Raw genomic sequence first — 17,924 nt, 5'->3', positions numbered from 1 at the left:
AGCCTCACAGCGCCAGGGACCCAGGTTCGATTCCAGCCTCAGGTAACTATCTGTGTGAAGTTTGCACATTCTCTCCGTGTCTGCGTGGGTTTCCTCTGGGTGCTCCGGTTTCCTCCCACAGTCCAAAGATGTGCAGGCTGGGTGGATCGGCCATGCTAAGTTGCCCATAGTGTTCAGGGGTGTGTGGGTAAAAGGGGGATGGGTCTGGGTGGGATGCTTCAAGGGGCGGTGTGGACTTGCTGGGCCAAAGGGCTTGTTTCCACACTGTAGGGAATCTAATCTAATCTAACCTAATCTAATCCCAGGGTTGAAGAGCTTGTCATGTGAGGAAAATTGAAGACTCTGGATCTGTACACAAAGGTGTTTAGAAGGCTGTCATAACAAGACCGGAGTTGGGTGTAAAAAAAAGGTCATAATCAGATAGTTCTCAGTTTTGTGTCTGATTCAGGCTAATTTTTGCCCATTCTTAATTCCACTATTGGTCGACAACGCCCTTGACCGCGTCTCCCGCATTTCCCGCAACACATCCCTCACACCCCACCCCCGCCACAACCACCCAAAGAGGATCCCCCTCGTTCTCACACACCATCCCACCAACCTCCGGATACAACGCATCATCCTCCGACACTTCCGCCATCTACAATCTGACCCCACCACCCAAGACATTTTTCCATCCCCACCCTTGTCTGCTTTCCGGAGAGACCGCTCTCTCCATGACTCCCTTGTACGCTCCACACTGCCCTCCAACCCCACCACACCCGGCACCTTCCCCTGCAACTGCAGGAAATGCTACACTTGCCCCCACACCTCCTCCCTCACCCCTATCCCAGGCCCCAAAATGACTTTCCATATTAAGCAGAGGTTCACCTGCACATCTGCCAATGTGGTATACTGCATCCATTGTACCCAGTGTGGCTTCCTCTACATTGGGGAAACCAAGCAGAGGCTTGGGGACCACTTTGCAGAACACCTCCGCTCGGTTCGCAATAAACAACTGCACCTCCCAGTCGCAAACCGTTTCAACTACCCCTCCCATTCTTTAGATGACATGTCCATCATGGGCCTCCTGCAGTGCTACAATGATGCCACCGGAAGGATGCAGGAACAGCAACTCATATTCCGCTTGGGAAGCCTGCAGCCCAATGGTATCAATGTGGATTTCACAAGCTTCAAAATCTCCCCTCCCCCCACTGCACCACACAACCAGCCCAGCTCTTCCCCTCCACCCACTGCATCCCAAAACCAGTCCAACCTGTCTCTGCTTCCCTAACCTGTTCTTCCTCTCACCCATCCCTTCCTCCCACCCCAAGCCGCACCTCCATCTCCTACCTACTAACCTCATCCCACCTCCTTGACCTGTCCGTCTTCCCTGGACTGACCTATCCCCTCCCTACCTCCCCACCTATACTCTCCTCTCCACCTATCTTCTTTTCTCTCCATCTTCGGTCCGCCTCCCTCTCTCTCCCTATTTATTCCAGAACCCTCACCCCATCCCCATCTCTGATGAAGGGCCTAGGCCCGAAATGTCAGCTTTTGTGCTCCTGAGATGCTGCTGGGCCTGCCGTGTTCATCCAGCCTCACATTTTATTATCTTGGATTCTCCAGCATCTGCTGTTCCCATTATCACTCACACATTGCATTACATGGGTTGCTTTCAACACAGCCTACCCATTGTTTCCTATTCTTAGCCCTTGTTAGCACGCATTCAGCTTCTCCTATGTCCTGGCTTCCTGTCAGTAGTCTGAATCCCTGCAGTGTGAAAGCAGGCCATTTGGCCCATTGAGTCTACATTGACACTCCAAAGAGCGTCCCACCCTCTACCCTGCTTTCCCATGCTTAACCCACCTAGCTTGTGGATCCATGGACACTACGGGCAATTTCGTGTGGCCAGTCCACCTAACCTGCACATCTTTGGACTATGGGAAGAAACTGAAGGCGCTGCCTTAGAATATGTTTAAGGCAGAGATCGATAGATTTCTCATTACCGTTGGTGTACAAGGTTATGGAGATAGAATGAATAAAAGGAATTGAAATGCTTAATCAGTCATGATGGTACTGAGTTGCGAGCAGGCACTATAGGTTGAGTAGCCAATTCCTGTTCAGCTACAGCTCGATTATCCAAAACTTCTCCAACAAAAATGGATTTGATAAGGAAGATTATGAAACATTTGTTCATAGAATCATTGAAGCCATTTGGCCCATTGAGTCCACTCTAACCCTCTGAAGAAGAATCCCACCCTTGCCCAGCAGTGATACATCAAAGTTTGCTCCTCTGGCTATGAACTCCTCGTATAAGGGATAACATTATTATGAATAAAGGATTGAGTAGCTGTGAGGAAACAGAGAGTAGGGATTAGCTGGGTCTCTTTTAGGTTGGTAAGCTCTCAGCAGTGGAGTGACATTGGGATTGGTGCTGTGTCTCAAGTATTTGAAATATATATCGTTGACTTGGATATGAAAACCAAATATATTATGGCTATATTTGCTAATGACACCAAGATAGCTAGGAAAATAAGTTATCAAGTGGGGATAGAATATGTGCAAAGGGATATAAATGAGTGGGCAAAAATTTAGTAAATGGGGCATAATGTGGGAAATGTGATTTTGCCCACTTTGATAGGAAGTATCAAAAAGCAGTATATTACTTAAATGAAGAGAGACTGCAGAAGTACAGAGGAATCCAGGTGTCCAAAAAAGTGTTTTTGTGCAGTACAGCAGGAGATTTGGAATGCAAGTTGAATGTTACTGTTTGTCACAAGTTGGCTTGCATAGAAAAGTAGGGAAATGTTACTGAAATTTCTTATACAAAAAATGTACTTCTGCGTAGCCTTGGTTCACAAAGAACAGTAGAGCACTGGAACAGACCTTTCAGTCCACCTAGACTTTGCTGACACGTACTTTAACTTTTGGTCTAAACTAAAGGTCTTTCACCACTACACAGTCTGTATCCCTCTGTGCCCTGCCTATTCATATACATGTCAAGCTGCCTTTTAAATGGAGCTAGTGTGTCTGCCTCCAACACCTCGGACATGGTATTCCAGGCACTTGCCATCCTGTATGTACTCTCTAAACTGATTTGCACAATACCAACGTGCATGTGGCTCAGTTAAAAATGCAGAGGATTTTTTAAATCCATTAATGGGATGCAGGCATTTCCGGCTGGGCCAGTCTTTTTTGCGCAGCCCAAATTGTCTTTTGAAACATAATAGATCTTAATCAATTATTAGATACTCGCCAGATTCTTTCCCTGTAGTACAAAAACAATACTCAAGATGAAATGATTTGAATAAAAAGTGCATCTGTTTCATCGCTTTACCTATTTCCTTTAAGCACACAACTTCCAGCAGTCCGTTCCAAGTCACGAATAGTGCTAAGTTACACCAAGATTCCCGGATTGATATACTTTTAGTTAGTTCAGTTCCAAGCACAGAGAAACCAGCTTAAGTTTAGTTTTATTTAACCTATTTTTCTAATTGTCCGGTTCAGAGATGTTATTACACACTAATGGAGCAGGTGGGATTTGAACACAGGCCTCTCAGTCCAGGGATAAGGACTCCACCTCTGCACAACAAGAGCCCCTAAACCAGCTCAAGTTAGTTTCCTTAATTAACTAACTTCAGCTGCTCTCCAGTGGAGAGCTGCTATACTCTTTAAGCCTGATCGGAATTCTAATTTTAAACAGCAAAATTTAATTCAAATATTTAATACAAGAGAAGTCTGATTTTAAAAAGATTAAAATTTCTTTACTCACCCAACACACAGCACTCTGTTCACAGCTGAAAACTAGTAAACCTTTGCTGTATTGCTCCAATACAAACATATCCTTCCTCAGAAGAGGATCTTACGGCACAGCGGTACAATCCCTCAGACCACATTTGGATTACTGTGTCCATTTGAGAAAAAAAAACTATAAATGCTTTTGCAGCAATTCAAAGAAAGTCCATCTGACTCATTCCTGGGATTGGCTGTAGAAGGGTTGAGCATTTTGGACCTTTTCTGATTGCAGATCAGAAAAATCTCAGGTGATCTTACCAAAACATGGAACATCCTGAGGTGTCTTGACATGGTAAGCATTGAAAGTACGATTCACCTTTCAGGAGAGACCTACCAGGAATTTTTACAACTATGATTGGTTTTGATCCAGTGAATAGAGAAATATCTATTTGCTGTTTGATAAGTTGATGACAAGAATGACTAATGATGAAATATTCCAACCACATTGACTCAGTGTAATGTAGTTATATTTATGTATTTTAATCGTCACCATTTTGCTCTTTTTAGAATGAAATGTCCCAGCGCTTTGATAGTTCAGTGCAGCAGCTGCTGATGTTTTTTTTAAAGAGAATTTAGTTTATGCATTTGAAATGTTGTATGCCACACTTCCATTTGACACTTCTTGTAAATGTCTCTGTTAGTTCCGTTAGTGCATGGCAAGGCAATGGATGCCAAAATGTAGGCTCAGATGGGTCAGATTTAGATCAGGAAACGAAAGGTAGAACTTTAGTTGGCGATGTAGTCAAAAAAAGGCAAAAGAAATTAGGATTCAAAAGCATAGGAAATTGACAGGGTTGAGCTGTTTATACTTCAATGCAAAGAGTATTACAGACTAGGCAGTGGAACTAAGGGCACAGATGGACACATGACAACACAATGTTGTTGCTATAACAGAAACCTGGCTAAAGGAGGGTCAAAATTGACAACTCAATATCCCTGAATATACAGTATTTAGGCAGGATAGATTGGGTGTCAAAAAAGGAGCGGGTTAGCAGTATGGCTTAAAGAATCAATTACAGTTGTGAGAAGGGATTATATGCTATAGGTTAACAAATAAGGTTTAATGGGTTGAGTTTAGGAATTAAAAGAAAAGGGGCAGTCACACTACAAGGAGTGTTACAGGCCCCCAAAAAGTGAGATGGAGATAGAAGAACAAATGTAGACAAATTTCTAACTGTAGGAATAGGAGGGCAATAATAGTAGGAAACTTGAACTATCCCAGTATTAACTGGGTTTCCTACAATATAAGGGGCAATAAGAGTAAAATTCGTGTGCTGTGTACAGGAATTGTTTTTAAACAATATGTGGCAAGCCCAATGAGCAGCGTCACAATTCTGGATTTTGTTTTGGGAAATGAAGATGGGCAATTGAGTGGTGATAATGGGCAATCTATCGGGAATAGTGACCACAATTTGATTTGACTTAGTATCATTATGGAAAAGGACAGAGATAAATCTGGAGTAAATGTTTTTAACTGGGAGAAGGCAAATTTTGCAAAACTGTGAAATGATTTGACTGAAGTGGTCTGGACAGAGCTGCTATAGGATATATCAGTAGCAAACCAGTAGGAGGCACTAAAAAGTGAGATCCTTAGGGCACAAAGCAGACATGTCAGCTCCAAAATTAGGAATGGTACTTTCCAAATGTAGACCATGGCTGTCTGGAATAATACAGGGGAAGATTAAACACAAAAAGAAAGCTTATGATTCTCACAAGAAGTTCAACACTGCAGTTAGCTTAGACACGTATAGATAGTACAGGGATCAAGTTAAAAAAGAAGTAAGGAAATCAAAGAGAGGGCTTGAAAAAATGTCAGGAAACAAGATAAAGGAAAACCCAAAGATAGTATATAAAGAGCTGAAGTATATGAAAAAGTGGGACCTATTTGAGATAAAGAGGGGAGCTGGTGTAAAGGTGTGGAGAATATGTGAAGAATTTAAAATAAATTCTTTGTCTCTGTTTTTACAAAGGAAAGGGATCATGTGGTAGTAATAAACCAAGAGAAACAGTGTGAAATAATGGGCGAAGAAGTTGGAAACCTTGAAAGCTGATAAGTCATCAGGGCTAGATGGATTGTTCTCTTGGATATTGAAGGAGATCGGGGAGGAAATAGCAGATGCTGTGAGGATTTATTTCCAATCTCCACTAGACGCTGGTGAGGTACCAGAGGACTAGATGAATGCAAATGTGGTTCTGTTATTTAAAAGGGTAAGAAAGGAAATGCCAAAGTCTTTCTTTGGTGATGGACAAATTGTTCGTATCAATCCTGAGAAATTGGAAAAACCATCACTTTGAAAGGCATGGACTAGACATTGCTGTGTTAAGGTAAGATCATATCTTAGATATTTGATGAATGTGTTGAGGAATAGATAAGGAGGACTGACAAGGGTGGTGCAGTAGATATTGTCTACATGGATTTAAGTAAGGCATTTGACAAGGTCCTATATGGCAGGCTGGTCAAAAAAGAAAAAGCCCATGGGATACAGGGTAATGTATCAAATTAGATCCAAAGTTGGCTTAATAGGAAATAAAAGAACATGACTGATGGCTGCCTTTGCAAATGAAAAGCTGTTTCAAGTAGTGTTCTGCAAAGCTTGGTGATGGGATTCCTGCTGTTTTGTTTTATAAACTAACGATTTGGACTTGAATGTGAGAGACACAATTGGGAAGTGCGTGGATGACACAAAAATTGGCCTTGAGGTAGATAGTGTCGAGGATAACTGTAAAATCCAAATTGATATAGACGGGTTGGTGCAGTAGGCAGGTAAATGGCAGATCGAGTTTAATTCTGATAAATGAGAGATAATGCATTTAGGAAGGTCAAAATAAAAGGGATTATACAATAAAAGGGGATGATACTGAGAGGGGAAGATGAAGTGAGAGATTTTGGCATGCAAGTGCGTAGGCCCCTAAGAATAGCAATACAGGTAAATACAGGTTTTAAAGAAGGCATATGGAATGCTTTACAGTATCGGCAGAGGGATACAGTACAAAAGTAGGCATAGAATAATGAAATTGTATAAGATGCTGGTGAAGCCACAACGCAGTATTGTGTGCAGTTTTGGTTGCTGCATTATAGGAAGGGTGTAATTGCTTTTGAGAGAGTGCAGAGAAGATTTACTGGAATGTTACTGGGACTGAAGAATTGTAGCCACAAGGGGACATTGGTGCTCTTATCCTTGGAACAGAGAAAGCTGAACGATGGCATGTTTAAGGTGGGTAAAATTGTGACTGGGCAAGATAGAGTAGGCAGGAGGAACCTGTTTCCTTTGGCAGAGGGTTCAGAAACCAGCCTGGGGGGAAGAGGGGGTCATGGATTCAAGCGAGGTGGCAGAAAAATTAGAGAGCATGTGAGGAAAATCTTTTCTTCCGTAGAGGGTGGTGAGTGTGGAGAATTCGGTGCCTGAGTTGATGATGGCGGCAGAGACCCTAAACTCTTCGATGAAATATTTGGATCTGCACCTTAATTGCTGTAAGCTGCAGGACTAAGGGCTGTGTGCGGGAAGATGTCTTTAGAAAGGGTATCTGGCAGTCGTTGGATTGGCATGTCAAGGTGAGCTGAATGGCCCTCTTCTGTGCTGTATTATTGCTGTGGTTTTATGGATCTCTCAGCTTCACTTTTCTTTGGCCACTTAGGTAATTTGAGAGTGCTTAAAACTGGCCCATGTACTGCAGGTCTGGATGGGTGCAAATGCATTAAGCTTGTGGCACTGGCTCTTAACTTATTGATAAAGTTGACCTTGGCGAGACTTCCGCCTTTAATGGATTCTGCTGCAGTCACTTTGGCTGAATATATCCAGGTTTCTGCCAGGTGTGTTATCACTGTGAGTTGGTCAGCAATCCTCTGAGGCCAAAACCAAAACTGTTACTGATCTCTGATGAAGGGTCTAGGCCCGAAACGTCAGCTTTTGTGCTCCTGAGATGCTGCTTGGCCTGCTGTGTTCATCCAGCCTCACATTTTATTATCTTGGAATTCTCCAGCATCTGCAGTTCCCATTATCTCTGTTACTGAGGGCATCAACATTATTTCAAGCTGTACAAGTGTATTTATTTCGCAAACAATGAGCAAGCTAAGTCAAACATGGTTTTTTTTAAAATGAATTTTCCCAGAACTGCACGATTCAGAAAAAATTTGTAAAATTTGTTTTTAAGAAATTTCCAACTAGAAACACATTAAAAGTTGAAGCCGTGTTGGTGTGAATTATTGTTGATTTTCAGAGGCTACTGGTAAGTTCCACTGCCGTTGGAAGTGAGATAAGCATGTAATGAGGTCAATTGTTCCTTCCTGCTGATAGGCTATGAGAAGGTGGGCAGAATATAGAACTACATTATATTTAAAAGACTGCTATGCACCATTTAAGTAGCCCATATCAGGTGTTTATACTGCATGTTAAATAGGGAGGGGGTGGCCCAGTGTAATATCATAAGACCATAGGACATAGGAGTGGAAATAAGGCTATTCGGCCCATCAAGTCCACTCCGCTGTTTAAATCATGGCTGATGAGCATTTCAACTCCACTTCCTGGCACTCTCCCCGTAGCCCTTGATTCCTTGTGAGATCAAGAATTTGTCGATCTCTGCCTTGGAAGGCATCCAACGTCCTGGCCACCACTGCACTCGGTGGCAATGAATTCCACAAGCCCACCACTCTCTGGCTGAAGAAATGTCGTCTCATTTCAGCTTCAAATTTACCCCCTCTAATTTTAAGGCTGTGCCCACAGGTCCTAGTCTCCCCGCCTAACGGAAACAGCTTCCTAGCGTCCACCCCTTCTAAGCCATTCGTATCTTGTAAGTTTCTATTAGACCTCCCCTCAACCTTCTGAACTCTAATGAGTACATTCCCAGGATCCTTAGCTGTTCATCATACATTAAACCGACCATTCCAGGGATCATCCATGTGAATCTCCACTGGACACGCTCCAGGGCTAGTATGTCCTTCCTGAGGTGTGGGGTCCAAAATTGGACGCAGTATTCTAAATGGGGCCTAACTAGAGCTTTATCAAGCCTCAGAAGCACATCTCAGCTTTTATATTCCAACCCTCTTGAGATAAACAGCAACATTACATTCGCTTTCTGAATCACGGGCTCTACCTGCAAGTTAACCTTTAGGGAATCCTGGACCAACACTCCCAGATCCCTTTGTACTTCTGCTTTACAAATTTTCTCTCCATTTAGAAAATAGTCCATGCCTGTATTCTTTTTTCCAAAGTGCAAAACCTCACATTTACTCACATTGAATTTCATCAGCCATTTCCTGGACCATTCTCCTAAACTGTCTAAATCTTTCTGCAGCTTCCCCACCTCCTCAGCACTACCTGCTTGCCCACCTATCTTCGTATCATCGACAAACTTCGCAAGAATGCCCCCAGTCCCTTCATCCAGATCATTAATATACAAGGTGAACAGCTGTGGCCCCAACACTGAGCCCTGCGGGACACCACTCGTCGCCAGTTGCCATTCCGAAAAAGAGCCTTTTATCCCAATTCTCTGCCTTCTGTCAGACAGCCAATCCTCAATCCAAGCCAGTAGCTTACCTCGGACACCATGGGCCCTCACCTTGCTCAGCAGCCTCCCATGAGGCACCGTATCAAAGGCCTTTTGGAAGTCTAGATAGATAACATCTACTGGGTTTCCCTGGTTTACCATACTTGTTACCTCTTCAAAGAATTCTAACAGGTTTGTCAGGCACGACGTCCCCTTACTAAAACCATGCTGACTTGTTCTAATCTGACTCTGCGCTTCCAGGAATTTAGAAATCTCATCCTTGACAATGGATTCTAGAATTTTACCAACTACCTAGGTTAGGTTAATCGGTCTATAATTTCCCATCTTTTGCCTTGATCCTTTCTTAAACAAGGGGGTTACAACAGCAATTTTCCAATCATCTGAGACTTTGCCAGACTCCAGTGACTTTTGAAAGATCACGACCAAAGCCTCCACTATTTCCTCAGCCACCTCGCTCAGAACTCTAGGATGTAGCCCATCGGGGCCAGGAGGTTTATCATTTTTTAGACCTTTTAGCTTTTCTAGCACTTTCTCTTTTGTAATGCCTACCATACTCAACTCTGCCCCCTGACTTTCCCGAATTGTTGGCATACTACTCATGTCTTCCACTGTGAAGACTGATGCAAAGTACTTATTAAGTTCTTCAGCTATTTCCTTATCTCCCATCACTAGCCTTCCAGCATCAATTTGGAGCGTCCCACTATCTACTTTTGCCTCTCTTTTGTTTCTTATGTATTGAAAGAAGCTTTTACTATCATTTCTAATATTACTAGCTAGCCTACCTTCATATTTGATCCTCTCTTATTGCTTTCTTTGTTATCCTCTGTTTGTTTTTGTCACCTTCCCAATCTTCTGATTTCCCAGTGCTCTTGGCCACTTTATAGGCTGTCTCTTTATCTTTGATATATTTCCTGACTTCCTTTGTCAGCCATGGCTGTCTAATCCAACCGCGGATAATCTTTCTTTTCTTTGGGATGAACCTCTGTACTGTGTCCTCAATTACACCCAGAAACTTCTGCCATTGTTGCTCTACTGTCTTCCCCGCTAGGCTCTGCTTCCAGTCGATTTTTGTCAATTCCTCTCACATGCCCCTGTAATTACCTTTATTTAACTGTAACACCATTACATCTGATGTTGCCTTCTGTCTTTCAAACTGCAGACTGAACTCTACCATATTATGATCACTGCCTCCTAAGTGTTCCCTTACTTTCAGGTCTTTCATGAAGTCTGGCTCATTACATAGCACTAAGTCCAGAATAGCCGGCTCCCTTGTGGGCTCCACCACGGGCTGTTCCAAAACGGCATCCTGCAAACATTCCGTGAATTCCCTTCGGATCCACTGGCAACATTATTCATCCAATCCACCTGCATATTGAAGTCCCCCATGATCACCGTGACCTTGCCTTTCTGACATGCCCTATCTATTTCCCAGTGCATCTTGCGCCCCTGGTACTGATCACTGTTAGGAGGTCTGTACATAACTCCCATTATAGTTTTTTTGCCTTTGTGGTTTCTCAATTCCATCCACACAGACTCCACACCCTCTGACCCTATGTCATTCAGTGCCGTAGATTTAATTTCATTGTTAACTAACAAGGCAACCCCACCCCTCTGCCCACCTCCCTGTCTTTTCGATATGTTGTGAATCCTTGGATGTTTAACTGCCAGTCCTGAACTCCCTGCAACCACGTCTCTGTGATGCCTACCACATCATAATCATTCAAGAGGATTTATGCTGTTAATTCATCTACTTTGTTGCGAATGCCAAGAGCATTTGGATAAAGTGCCTTAATGCTAACTTTCTTATCATTATTAGAGAGGTTGGAAATCCTAAGATGTCTTAAGCTATCCTTCCTTTTTGCTGTATTCCTAGTCTGCCTCGAGCATAAATCCACCTGTACACATGCTATCCTGTTGCTTACCTTTCTATTTAACTCCATTCTCCCTGTCTCTCTCACTTTCCCTCCCCCCCCCAACTCAGAAGTTTAAAATCCTACTGACCACCCTATTTATCCTTTTCGCTAGAACACTGGTTCCAGATCGGTTCAGGTGGAGACCGTCCCAACGGTACAGATCCCCCCAGTTCCAAAACTGATGCCAATATCCCATGAAATGGAATCCCTCTTTCCCACACCAAGCCCTTAGCCACGTGTTTACTTCCCTAACTTTCTTTCCCCTATGTCAATTGGCAAGTGGCTCAGGCAGTAATCCGGAGATTATGACCCTTGAGGACCTGTACTTCAATTTCTTTCCTAGTGCTTCATAATCCCTGAACAGGTCCTCCACCCTAGCTTTGCCTATGTTGTTAGTCCCAACGTTGACCACAACAACTGGATCCTCCCCCTCCCGCTCCAGTATCCTTTCAACCCGGTCGGAGATGTCCCGCACCCTGGCACCGGGCAGGCAACACACCATGCGGGACTCCCGTTCCGGCTTGCACAGGATACTATCAGTCCCCCTAATAATAGAATCCCCTATAACAACTACCTGTCTTTTTGCTCCCCCCTCTTGAATGGCCTTCTGCACCACGGTGCCGTGGTCAGCTGGCTCATCCTGTCCACAGTCCTTTTCCTCATCCGTACAGGCAGCAAGAATCTCATACCTGTTGGTCAAGGCCAAGGGCTGAGGCTCCCGCACTCCTGAATTCGGAATCTCCCTTCCTGCCTCACTTAGAGTCACACCTTGTCCCTGAACACTTTCTGAATTTGAGTTATTTAATCTACTGGGTGTGACTGCCTCCTGAAACAAAGTGTCCAGGTAACTCTCCCCCTCCCGGATGTGCCACAGAGTTTGAAGCTCAGATTCCAGATCATTTACTCTGATCCGGAGTTCTTCCAGCAACCAACACTTGCTGCAGATGTGGTCGCTGCCGTTCACAATGGGATCAGCCAGCTCCCACATCATAACAGCTACAGCACATCACCTGTCCAGCCATTACTACTTATTTAGTTAACTTTTACAATTTATGTATTAAATGCTTTCTAGTACTTCTCTGCTACACTCTTTTTCAATTAAGCAATTAAACTTTTAATCAATTACACAATACACAAGGATATAAATTGAAAAGCCTTACCTTAACAACACACGAGAGTCCTTCTCGGTTACAGCTCCCGCTCTTTCTGCTGCTGGAACAGGAATGGAGGGCTCCAACGGTCAAGGTAGGTATTTGCTAATCTTTAAAGCAGAGGCTCACCCACCTGTAGGCCTCTGATTGACGCTTCCGCTCTTCCTGCTGCGAGTCTGTGGACTTTTAATTAGGTTAGAGGAGGAGGGACGGAGGGAGGCTCTACTGTGTAGGACCTGGGACTTCGAGGTAAGTGCTTAAATAACGATCACTTACCTTCCCAACTGCCTGTCTGCTCCGACTTCACTTCTGCCCAGCTCCAACCGCTCTCTGCTGAAGAAAAGCATGACTAGAGTATTTGTCCAAAGATGCAGGTAATGTTCTGAGGAAACACTGTGTGAAGCTGGATGAACACAGCAGGCCAGGCAGCATCAGAGGAGCAGGAAAGCTTGATGTTTCAGATTGGGACCCTTCTTCAGAAAATGATGTTCTGAGGACCTGGGTTCAAATTCTGCCATGGCAGATGATGGAATTTGAATTCAATAAAAAAAATCTTGAAATGAGAGTCTAATGACAACCATGAAACTGTGTTGATTGTTGGAAAACCCCATCTGGTTCACTGATGTCTTTTAAAAACTGCAGCTCCTGTTTTGTTTACGTGTGGCATCAATGTGCTTAACTCTGTCCTCTGGGCAATTAACTGGTCTCCTAGCCAGCGACAGCCATATCCATCAATGAGTTAAACAAAATCATCTCGCTCAAGCAGCATCTCTTTCTGTTCCTTTCACTTTTTGAATGTATCAGTGCAGGCGTTCATTTGGTTCAGTTGGGTGAACAGGTGGTTTGCAGCACAGTGTGACACCAACAACAGTGTGGGTTCGATTCCCATATTGGTTAAATGAAGGTCCTTGTTCTCAACCCCTCCCCTTGCTTGATGCATGGCGACGCTCAAGTTAACCAACTGCGATAGTGTCTCTCTAATGAGAGAGCAGTCCTCTGGCCCTTTGGGATTTTAATGACCTCACTTACTTACATCTGTGATATTTGCCTTCAAGCAGTCTGTGCAGTGGTCAGATTCACATGCCTGTCTGAAGAAATGTCTCAGAAATGCATGACTAAATTCATTTCTCCACAAAAGACCAAGTCAACTTCACCCATTGAGCCTGCCTTGTGTACTGTATGAGCAATTTCTCCCTCCCTCGTGGCCTTTCATTATCCTGAGAGTGACATTGAGTGATTGTTTCTCCTGCATGGGGAGTCAAGAACAAGGGAGTTCAGCCTCAGGATAAAGGGCTTTCATTTGCAACTGAAATGAGGAAATATTTCGTCACTTGAGGGGTTTTGAGTTTTTGGAATTCTCTACAACATGGGGTCTTCACTGAATAAGCATAAAGCAGAGATGGATAGATACTTGTTCTGTCAGGCAGTCGAGGGATGTGGGGAGTCGGTGTGAAAATAGAATTGAAACTGAAGATCAGCCAAGATTGTATTGGATGGCTGAGTGAACTCGATGGGTGTGCGGTCTACTCCTTATATTTCTGGTTCTTCTAAGTGATGTGTCATGAAATAGAACATACTATTGGTTGGGATGAAAAATGTGTTAAATTCCTCTTCAGCCGCCTCAATTGGGCAATCTCTGGAATATCAGGACCACTGTTGTTACCCTGTCAAATCAATATGTTGTAACTAAAGCACAATAATGTTTTATTATTCTAATGATACATAATTCAAGAGAGTTTTAACTTTGTCCAGTTTATCAGGACTTGCAAAGGTGCTTCCAGTATGATTTTCACTGCAAACAGTACAAGTTTTGCACTTGTGCTCTCATTGCTGCGTTGTGAAGTTGAGGACAATAATCGTATCAATTCTCATTCTGAACAGTGTTGGAACCCTTACCTCAGGCACTCGCACAGCACCTTCGCTGGATCATGCAGAAAGACCTGTTGGGACAAGATGTCTTCCTTATTGGTCCGCCTGGCCCTTTACGACGTTCCATTGCTATGCAGTATTTGGTGAGCCATTTTCTACTTCCTATGCAAATACTGTAGATGGGTTGTCATTCCAGTTTGTCAGCTGTTTGTGTGAAGACAAATTCTCTGATAGGAAATAAATCATTTTGCAGTTTACCAATTTGTGAATATGAGTAACAATGACAAACGCAGGAAATTATATCAATGCCAATACAGTGTGAGAAAGTTAAGTACAAGACGTATAACAATTGCAAATGTTTGGGTGTTAGCTACATTTTGCAAATGAAACTGTTTAATTGAAGGGCATATGAGATTACATGGTGGGTTTTCAGTGTTTTCTCAAGACGTCTGTCTACATATATTAAAAAGTGATATTGAGAATGCCCCAGTAGTACCCTGCTCTGAAATCCATCACAATTCAAATGCTTAGCACATCTGCAGAGCAGAAAGAACTCCAATGAAATTCTAGTTGTCTCAAATATCCAACTGAATATGGACAAAGCATTGCCTTGGACGTGTAGATAAAGCTTTCAGTCTTCAATTTGTTCATGTTTCTTTTCCCTTTGAGTCAATTCACCGAAAATAATTAGCAACAAGGCAAGTACTTTTATTTCTGAAATAACAACTCATGAGGATGTTTTCAAATTGAGCATGAATGTTTCATGTTGGAAACCAGTTTCAGTGGGCCTCTGTATGAAGCTGTGCCTGGATAACTCGGGCTGTGCATTTTTGGTGTCCTTGCTGTTGACCTTCAGTTGGTTTGTTCCAGGCTGGCAGAGTGCTGCTGAGTCGTGGGTATCTACATGTTGCTTTGTAGACATCGAGTGCATGTCTGGACCCATTTCTGCTTTCCTTGACAGCCATGTAGATTAGCAGACTACATGCCTTAAGCATTCTGCCTTGTAGGAGTGTTTTTCCTGACCCAGAACAAAGACTGAGGAGGCAGGCAAAATTCCGGCAAGTGGAAGATGTTTATTCAAGCAGAAGCCGGTTTGCATGGGGAGAGGGCCAAAGGATCTTCCCCGAATGTGGCTTCAGAAGATAGATCAATGACATACCCTCTGCTTTTGCAAAGAAATACAACAGTTTTATACATTTTTTTCATTACAGTAATCAAATACGATATAGTCATTGTACTTCCCTTTAATTTAAATACCCAATCCTGTGGGACACCTAATTGGTAATGAACACTTCTATGGACCACCCCAGGTTCCCATAATCTTATCAGTATGGGTGGAAATTAGGAACAGCAAGGGAGTAGTCACCTCATTAGGGGTTTACTACAGGCCCCCCAATAGCAGCAGGGAGATTGAAGAAAGCTTAGGTCGACAGATTTTGGAAAAGTCTGCACGCAGTAGGGTTGTTGTAATGGGTGACTTTAACTTTCCTAATATTGATTGGAACCTCCTTCGAGCAGAAGATTTGAATGGAGCTGTTTTTGTAAGGTGTGTTCAGGAGGGTTTCCTAACGCAGTACGTTGACAGGCCGACGAGGGGAGAGGCCATTCTAGACTTGGTGCTCGGAAACGAGCCGGGGCAGGTATCAGATCTTGTGGTGGGAGAGCATTTTGGTGATAGTGACCATAACTGCCTCACATTCTACATAGCTATGGAGAAGGAGAGGATTAGGCAGAATGGGAGGATATTTAATTGGGGAAGAGGAAACTATGATGCGATTAGACATGAGTTAGGAAGCATGGACTGGGAGCAGTTGTTCCATGGTAAGGGAACTATAGACATGTGGAGACGGTTTAAGGAACAGTTGTTTGGAGTGATGAGTAAATATGTCCCTTTGAGACAGGCAAGAAGGGGTAAGATTAAGGAACCTTGGATGACGAGAGCGGTGGAGCTTCTAGTAAAAAGGAAGAAGGTAGCTTACATAAGGTGGAGGAAGCTAGGGTCAAGTTCAGCTAGAGAGGATTACATGCAGGCAAGGAAGGAGCTCAAAAATGGTCTGAGGAGAGCCAGGAGGGGGCACGAGAAAGGCTTGGCAGAAGGAATCCGGGAAAACACAAAGGCATTTTACACTCACGTGAGGAATAAGAGAATGGTCAAAGAAAGAGTAGGGCCGATCAGGGATAGCATAGGGAACTTGTGTGTGGAGCCTAAGGAGGTAGGGGAAGCCCTAAATGAGTTTTTTGCTTCTGTCTTTACGAAAGAAACGAACTTTGTAGTGAATGAAACCTTTGAAGAGCAGGTGTGCATGCTGGAATGGATAGAGATAGAGGAAGCTGATGTGCTGAAAATTTTGTCAAACATTAAGATTGACAAGTCGCCAGGCCCGGATCAGATTTGTCCTCGGCTGCTTTGGGAAGCGAAAAATGCAATTGCTTCGCCACTTGCGAAGATCTTTGCATCCTCGCTCTCCACTGGAGTCGTACCTGAGGACTGGAGAGAGGCAAATGTAATTCCTCTCTTCAAGAAAGGAAATAGGGAAATCCCCGGCAATTATAGACCGGTAAGTCTCACGTCTGTCGTCTGCAAGGTGTTAGAAAGGATTCTGAGGGATAAGATTTATGACCATCTGGAAGAGCATGGCTTGATCAAATACAGTCAACACGGCTTTGTGAGGGGTAGGTCATGCCTTACAAACCTTATCGAGTTTTTTGAGGATGTGACTAGAAAGGTTGATGAGGGTCGAGCTGTGGATGTGGTGTATATGGACTTCAGTAAGGCATTTGATAGGGTTCCCCATGGTAGGCTCATTCAGAAGGTCAGGAGGGATGGGATACAGGGGAACTTAGCTGCTTGGATACAGAATTGGCTGGCCAACAGAAGACAGCGAGTGGTAGTAGAAGGAAAATATTCTGCCTGGAAGTCAGTGGTGAGTGGAGTTCCACAGGGCTCTGTCCTTGGGCCTCTACTGTTTGTAATTTTTATTAATGACTTGGACGAGGGGATTGAAGGATGGGTCAGCAAGTTTGCAGACGACACAAAGGTCGGAGGTGTCGTTGACAGTGTAGAGGGCTGTTGTAGGCTGCAGCGGGACATTGACAGGATGCAGAGATGGGCTGAGAGGTGGCAGATGGAGTTCAACCTGGATAAATGCGAGGTGATGCATTTTGGAAGGTCGAATTTGAAAGCTGAGTACAGGATTAAGGATAGGATTCTTGGCAGTGTGGAGGAACAGAGGGATCTTGGTGTGCAGATACATAGATCCCTTAAAATGGCCACCCAAGTGGACAGGGTTGTTAAGAAAGCATATGGTGTTTTGGCTTTCATTAACAGGGGGATTGAGTTTAAGAGTCGTGAGATCTTGTTGCAGCTCTATAAAACTTTGGTTAGACCGCACTTGGAATACTGCGTCCAGTTCTGGGCGCCCTATTATAGGAAAGATGTGGATGCTTTGGAGAGGGTTCAGAGGAGGTTTACCAGGATGCTGCCTGGACTGGAGGGCTTATCTTATGAAGAGAGGTTGACTGAGCTCGGTCTCTTTTCTTTGGAGAAAAGGAGGAGGAGAGGGGACCTAATTGAGGTATACAAGATAATGAGAGGCATAGATAGAGTTGATAGCCAGAGACTATTTCCCAGGGCAGAAATGGCTAGCACGAGGGGTCATAGTTTTAAGCTGGTTGGTGGAAAGTATCGAGGGGATGTCAGAGGCAGGTTCTT

The 17,924-nt window shown here is 43.8% G+C and overlaps 1 protein-coding gene across 2 annotated transcripts in view; it reads left to right on the top strand.

The window, feature by feature from the left end:
* The window catches only part of vwa8 (von Willebrand factor A domain containing 8), a 354,489-nt gene that overhangs the window by 13,585 nt on the left and 322,980 nt on the right, over positions 1-17,924 (top strand). For both annotated transcript variants that reach the window (XM_059650499.1, XM_059650498.1), the window contains one exon: positions 14,225-14,355. In XM_059650499.1, coding sequence (XP_059506482.1) covers positions 14,225-14,355 — 131 coding nt within the window. The remainder of the gene's footprint in view (positions 1-14,224; positions 14,356-17,924) is intronic.

This window comes from Stegostoma tigrinum, chromosome 12 (genome assembly GCF_030684315.1).
Source record: "Stegostoma tigrinum isolate sSteTig4 chromosome 12, sSteTig4.hap1, whole genome shotgun sequence".
Classification (NCBI taxonomy): Eukaryota; Metazoa; Chordata; class Chondrichthyes; order Orectolobiformes; family Stegostomatidae; genus Stegostoma; species Stegostoma tigrinum.
Note: the sequence above shows the minus strand (reverse complement) of the source record. Positions and strands in the feature narration are given on the sequence as shown.